General features: G+C 41.0%; 1 protein-coding gene across 12 annotated transcripts in view; it reads right to left on the bottom strand.

Moving 5' to 3' along the window:
• Positions 1-217: 217 nt before the first annotated feature.
• Positions 218-7,579, bottom strand: part of tnrc18 (trinucleotide repeat containing 18) — a 182,453-nt gene continuing 175,091 nt past the window's right edge. For all 12 annotated transcript variants that reach the window (XM_048551911.2, XM_048551910.2, XM_048551917.2 and 9 more), the window contains 2 exons: positions 7,088-7,324; positions 218-5,237 (listed from right to left, as the gene is read on the bottom strand). In XM_048551911.2, coding sequence (XP_048407868.2) covers positions 5,031-5,237; positions 7,088-7,324 — 444 coding nt within the window. In that variant the 3' untranslated portion in view covers positions 218-5,030. The remainder of the gene's footprint in view (positions 5,238-7,087; positions 7,325-7,579) is intronic.

The following is a 7,579-nucleotide window of genomic DNA, read 5'->3' as shown; positions in this document are numbered from 1 at the left end:
CAGACTATATCTTACCTGCTGGGTTTTTTTTAACCTAATTGCATCAAGTAAAAGTTAATTACCTAAGACATGCAGGATCAATTTCCTCCCAGCCTCGCTGCTGAATAAAAGCACTTCAGGATTCAAACACACAAGGATCGAATGGTTTTTTTTAATATTCAGTTTATTGATGAATAAAGTATAAAAATCTGAGTTACTAAAATGCTTCAAAAGGAACATTTTGTAAAACTCTGAAGTATCAATAAAAAGTTCCACATAAGTGAGTTTTATACACTATCAGTGTTTCCCCTTACACACGCAAGATTAAATGTTTATACAGAATCAAAACATGATCCCCCCCACCCCCAACAGCTCATTTACAAAATGTTTTGATGCCTTTTTTTAAATTTCCAAAATAATTTTTTAAACCCCTTTTAACTATTGTATTATTTTTAAAACTGTTTTACACATAACAGAACACACTGACTGTTAAAGGAAGTTCATGGAGCAAGGACTCAAGGTGGACCAGCCTCCTGCCTGCTCTTTGTTTTTCTATTTTCATGGTAATCAAAATTACAAAAAATCTTTAATCTTCCACTAGCAGCTACTTTAGAGAATCCAGTCAGTCAACAGTATTGCACTTTTACAAGTGAGGAGTTTTTATTTGAAAGGGGGAAAGGAGATAGTGGCTCTTTAACAATATTGGTACAATCCTCCACATTATAGCAGGAGCTGGTTATAGAAGGGTTTAAAGTGTCATTTTGAACTATGTTCCTGTTAATGTCTGTATACAATGCTAGAAATCAGTGGTAGTAAGAGGCTATAGTTGCATTTGGATAACTCATCATATTTTACCTTGGGAAAAAAAAACGTGTGCCGACATCACAAGTTTTGCATTCAGCTAAGGTCTGTTATTTCCCCTTAATGAACTGCAGGTATCTCTCAGGTCAGATCCAGTGGGGAAATGCCTTCATTCTGATATCTCCAAGTCTGATAAAAATTCTTATTTTTGAAAAATCCTCGATTTCTCACCCACGCCCCAAAGTGCCTGAGAGCTAGTGAGACATTTTGGAAAATGTGGTCACTTGTCTCAGAGAAATTGCCAATCAACCCTAAACCGTACAGTTATAACTGTTCAGCAATAAATGCCTCCCAGCGAGTGACAGCCTCATCTCGTTAGTGGATAAAGTAACAAAGGGTACGTCCAGCAGTCTAAAGAAACGTGGAAATTCAAACCTTTTTGTTTAACCTTAGCAAAATGATCTTCAAAATTATGATGCCATTGTAGAACAAAATATTTAGCTTATTCTTTATTCTTAACATATTTCTAAAAATAGTGTTTTTTTCTGACAAGGTGGCAGATTATAAATTGACCCTTTTGTTTGGTGATTTGGAGCCACCTTTCCCAGATGGTAATCTGCAGTGTCCTTATTGTAGTAAGAGTCAGTTATGGAACATACACTTTGACCAAAAAACACGGCTCTGAGACAATGTTGGAGACAATGGTGGTTTAAATTGAAACACTCCAGCTGATGGGTGGGGGTAGTGTTTAGAATGAAGCTGTGTTCAATGCCAACAGGTGGTACTGCTAGAACGGTTGCCTGCTTCTGGTTTAGCAGTTGCCTGCAGCTGTTAAGGTGCCAGCTTCCTGATGCGTAAGTATGCCACTCACAAAAAAGTGACAAGTTCCAACAGTTTTTGGCCTGGTGCCTAAGAGGGATATGTCCTGGCCTGTGCTGAGATGAGCCTTGATGTCAACATCATGAAGTAAACTTCGTTGAATTCTCCTGTCACTTATAGGAAACTATCTGGGCAAGTGCCCACAAGGAAGCACATGAACAGCAGGAATACTAATGAGAAAGAACGCAAATTAAAAAGGAAAACAAAAAGTTCTGCAAAATTCTTATCCATTAAAGTCTCACTGATTGTAAGACCTTTTTTTAGAATCCTTTATTTTAAAAAATATATAATTACAAGAGCTTCAAAATCAAGGAATTATTCATAATGTATCAACTCTATCCACTGATTGTGGATTCCTGATTCTGTTATGAACTCTATTCTAAGCTTCCATTTATTTTTCAACAGGAGCTGTAATGTCACAAAGGGTATTGTGCAAATCTTCCTCTGTGCCGTGTGATCTGTTGCTACAGGCTTGAGACAGACAATGCCAGGAGTGAAGTGATAATTTTATCAGAATGGCCAATCCCTTAGCTTTACGTTATTTGTCATCCTGGCGGAATCTGAAAAGGACAAATTTATGAGTTTGGGTCTATCATTAAAAGGAAGTGTTGGTTATCAAAGTAAAAACTCCAATATGATTGGGTGAAGCAGGCAATAGAGAGATAACCAGTAAATGCTGGAGATTCAGCAACTGATGTAGAGATTACAGCTTAAAATATGGCCTGTGGTTTTGTTCAGACACAGACTGAATGTAATTTGCATTTTTTTCAGTTTTCTGATAACTACAGTTCTTTGTACCTGTGTTGAGCATGCACAAACATTTGGGGCAATTTCTTCCAGAGGACACTAGCCCAGGATTACACGAGTCAGACACCCAACTAATACATACAAAACAACCCAACTTCACAGCCCAGTAACCGTTAAACAGAGTCATTCCAATATGTTTCACCGTCAGAACATTAAATTCCTCAAAAGGTTTTGCTGGCTGCATGACAAAATACATAACTTTCAGTGCATTATGTCTTACAACAGATTTATACTTGGACACTGAAGGACTTCAATTTAAACCTGCTAGTTGTCTAACAATGAAACAGGTTACCATGATGCATTGTGGGCCCCAGTAAACACTTCAATGAGACACTGGGGTAAATTCAATTTTGGAGGGAGACCAAAGCAGGCAGTATTGTATTGGTTCAGCAGTCCTATATTCATTCAGCGTCAGTGACATCATACCTCTGGCTAAAATGTTCTCGTTCCCAGCCCTTCTTCCTCTATTTTGGAATTATGCCTGAAAATAATTTCACTAATTATTTCACCAATTCAAAGTGAAATTCCGGTGAAAATTTGTTTTATTTCTGCTACCCAACATGCTTTTCATTTACAAAACCCACAAAACACTGATGAATTCAAATTTAAAAAAATAGAAGTTGCACAAGCTATCTGAAGAGCTGCAATAAATTACCAAACACTGGCCATGTAAAACTAGACTGTCTTTCACAGTGTTAATTAAAATTGTATTTGCAGTTCCTTGGGAATCTACAGGTTAATTAAAAGGTGATGAAACAAAATGATAGTTGTACCATAAGAATTGGTTGCTATAGCAACAAGTGTGCGTTACATTTTAAGGAAGCAGTCTGTCTCATAATGTGACTGAGAACTCCTCACGTTCTGAAAGCTCAGAGACAGTTTGGTTTTTTTTGTGTCAGGTGAAAGTAAGTTTTGCTTTTTTACAGACCCACAGTCAGGCCCACTGCTATTTCCAATACCTTGTGTATAATTAAAAAGAACAAACCATATAGCTTTTGCAGTAAGATAACATCACAATGAAAATTAACAAGTTTTGGGGTGAATATTTCAGACCACTTTGCAGCAGGGCACTGAAAAGAATGGCAAAATAATTTGCTTTCTTTTTTAATTAAGGGGCTGGTCAGAAGTGACTAGTGTCAAAAACTCGTCCCACAGTTTGCTTTTGTTGCCAGAATGATCTTAGCTGTGCATCCCACTGAAAATCAAGGCATTGCCTCAATTTTGTAACGGCAAAAGATGAAGTGACTGTGATTAACGGTCTTAGGCACCAGTGTGTGTTTTATGGTTGTTGATGTCACTCAACATAAGCTCCTACAATATTTAGCTTTAGACACGTTCTAACTTTCAATCGATTCTGAGCCACAAATAACCCTTTTGGTGGGGGGATTTGATGTAGTTTGAACACTTCTGGGCACAAAGGTCGGCTGTCTCCACTAAGGATGCTCAGTGGTGCAGTGCACTGTGGGAATGTGGCTAGCGAGATGCTCAAGGAGGACATATTCCCATAGTGCACTAGGCTCCCAATACATGAAGTATACTGTAATTCCACTGACGTGGATTCAAGTGCAAGTGGTTCGCATATTTTCCCTGCAAAAGAGGCCCTACATGAATCTCTGCAGTTAATACCAATATGGAGTGAACTGCGAGTGGCATTCAAAGGTTAGTTGTAATTGTCTATACAACACATATAAGTATCTATGTACACAAATACAATGTGAAAATCTCTCTCCTCACTCTCGATTGTCGGTGATCACCTCTCCTTAGAAGGCATTCGGCAGTGAAATAAGTGCTCTCCATCAACACTATTGTCTCCTTGCTTAGTTGTCACCTTGGCAAAATACTGTTCGAGTTCACTGTGAATTTACAACTGTCCATCCCTGGAAGAGTTCATTGGTCTCACGAGCTATTAATAGAGCTTAACTCTCTCATATCTCTGATAGGTCATATTCCACAGCCATTAGAAAAGACTCCATTCAGCTATTTGATACAGGACGTGAGCAGACCATTCTGACAAATGTACGTAAAAGTGCTTCCCTGCCCCCAGCTGAAGCAAGTGAAGCTGAGAAGGAAGTAATCATTCTGTGCTGTAGAAAAATACAATAATATAGTAACTGTCCTAAAACTTGTTTCTCTTTTGTCAACATGCTTGAAAAAAACACAGATGATGCCGTTCAGCCTTAAGCAGAACTGAGGCCTTTGACCTTCTTGTATTCAAATGTGATGTCAATCAGCAGGCATTGGCTGCCCACCATGGGAGCATAGTCCTGGTGACCCAAAAAACAGTCCAACTAGACAGGAAAATGACATCATCCTATTCGCTCCTATTAAGTGCATAAACCTGTCTGCGGGGAGTCTTGCTGGTTGCGAACACAGATCAGTTAACTTTCCCTGCACCGCTGAAGGCCCGTTCTGGCAACAGAAAAATAACCTACGGACTGGAAGAGGGAAAGCCATGGTTGCCACTACTTTTTCTCTTGGGAAGTTCCAATGCTTCATTCCCTCTTTACTTGATTTTCCCGGAAAGGCCTCGGATTCTTGTTGCCACTCAGTCCTTCCTAGATTCTTTAACAAATGATGGGCACACCATCCGTGTTGAAGATCATGCCTGTGGTTGGCTCATAGGTTCCAGCCAAGTGGTACAAGTCCTCACTGTCTTGGTATTTCTTGGTCTTGGCCATCAGCTCGTACTGGTCAAGGTTGACCACCTGGCACTTGTGGGAGATGGTCTGGACATCGTTTTCGTCTATGTGCGAGGATTGGTACAAAGCACGCTGAGGGGGCAAGAGGAGGAACAACATCATAGAATCATACCGAGCGGGAGGCAGCCATTTTTACTCCATTGTACCCATGCTGGCTATGAACAGACTGTTCCACAAACATAGACAACTGATCAGTATTTCGCTTTCATACCACATACATACATATATATTATATACACACACGAGTGTGTGCAACAGAGTTTGCGTACACAAGACCAACTGAAATAAAAATCAAAAGCTGACTCAGACTTTTCTACATCTGGTCCGAACATTTCAAATTGCACCACTTTTGTCTGAAGCAAAGGGGTTTGCACCTGAAGAGAACTGCAATAACAATTCATCGAACTTGATCTAACGTCATTCCAAACTGCGTGACACGAAATTGCCCGGGGATTTGGGAATGCAAGTTTTGAGGGAAAAGGAGAAATGATCAGTGCCCTGTGGGGCCAGAGGCTCACGGGATACTGGCCCTTGCAGCCTGCCGCTATAGAGCCAGAGCAGCTCCCCTGGGGTGGCATGCTGGTTCACAGGTTGACATTGCTGCCTCACAGCGCCAGGGGCCCGGGTACAATTCTGCCCCTGGGGGTGACTCTCTGTGTGGAGTCTGCACATTCTCTCCATGTCTGCGTGGGTTTCCTCTGAGAGTTCCGGTTTCTTCCCACAGTCCAAAGATGTGCAGGCTAGGAGGATTGGCCGTGCTAAATGCAGGATTACAGAGATGGGGTGGGTCTCGGTGGGATGCTCTACAGAGGGTCGGTGTTGGCTCGATGGGCTGAATGGCCTGCTTCCACACTGTAGGGATTCTATTCTATGAAATAGCTCAAAGACGGAGCATAGAAAAGTCACACTGCTGCTGCTCACTCTGTAGGGGAAACCAGTCTTTGCAAAGGGGTCTTCAGTCAATTGCTAGTCTCCTTATTTACGCATATAAAGGAGGTTCAGAATGTGTCTTATTTGTCAATATGATTGTTGGCATGCTTCCAGTGTGGCATTATGGTGCTCTTGTCGAGAACCCTGCTCAGAGTCTGAAAAATGAGGGTTGTCCATACAGATTTCCAGACCTGTATGTTTTAATGACATTCTAGTTTAGTCAGTAAACATGAGGCTCTCCCAGTAGCTGGGGAGTTAACTCAGTGAATAGATAAATCGTACAGACTATGAAACTGTGTGTGTGAGTGAAGTTCAGCTGGTGCCAATCCTGGGACAGTAAGGACACCACAAGTGGCATCAGCACTTTCAGAATTGCTATCCAGTGTTCTGTGCTGGAGATGGATATCTGGATGTTGGAGGAAGATCTGATTTATAATGCTTGTCAATGGTCTCTGACACAGAAAGCAAAGACCAACACATATTGCCATTGGTCACTGATGAATAATAGTTAGTGGCCAATTATGCATGATGCTGGAAGCCAACTGGGATTGAGCGGTTTCATGCAGAACCACAGTCCAGGAGAGTAGTTGCTATCAGGAGGGGTGAGCAAGCAGAACCCTATAAAACAGGAATCAATTAGCTGGTGGTTACCATCCTAAGGCTTTATAGCCGATTAAAGAGCTACATACTTGCCTGATTATAGGTTCCAAACAGGAATGAGGTTTGACAAGCGAAACCAAAAGATGAGTGGAAATGTTACAAGTAACAGTCAGATACCAACCCCCAACACTGCTAATCTGAACTTTGGAAGTCAGAATATAATCAACAAAAAGAAATGGGTTGCTTGTGATTTGAAATATTCATTCAAACCTTTGGATTCTGTTCATTAGCCAGGAGAGTACATGACCAGGAAATATCTGAGCTACTCTCAGAGGTATGATTGTGTTAAAGATCCATGTCTGAAATAGACAAAGATTGCTTTTGACACCCACCTTGCCATCGTTGAGTTTTTTGCCCAGGTTGGTCTCTTCTGGGTGGTAGAACCATTTGACTCGCACCACCATGTTGTTACCCCAGGACTCCCACATGCTTTGAATTCTACCAATATATGGGAGGTTGGGGCGGCCGGCAGACAGAAAGACAGCACAGTCCCCAAGGCGAATGATTTCTTTGCCTCTGACAATCGCTTTGTAGAAGAGCTTCTTTGCTTTGCCCTTCATTCCTCTCCTCTGCAGGAAGATGAGTAAGTTAATCATTGCCCACAAACGGTGGACAGTGCAACAATAGCACATAGTCATTGATCGAAGATAATACACAAATGTGAATTGTAAGGATTACTTAAGTAGGACAGCCTCTTGTGTTCATTAAAGTGCAGGTGGGGCTCACTAGTGAGCTGTACATGTTACAGCAAGTAGTTTTTCAAACACTGCACTTTAAATATTGTAAATCCAAATACGTCAAAGTCTTTCTGCAGTCCTTCCTTT

Source organism: Stegostoma tigrinum, chromosome 23, assembly GCF_030684315.1.
Source record: "Stegostoma tigrinum isolate sSteTig4 chromosome 23, sSteTig4.hap1, whole genome shotgun sequence".
In the NCBI taxonomy this organism is placed as follows: Eukaryota; Metazoa; Chordata; class Chondrichthyes; order Orectolobiformes; family Stegostomatidae; genus Stegostoma; species Stegostoma tigrinum.
The sequence above is the reverse complement of the archived record's forward strand: the minus strand, read 5'-3'. Positions and strand labels throughout refer to the sequence as shown.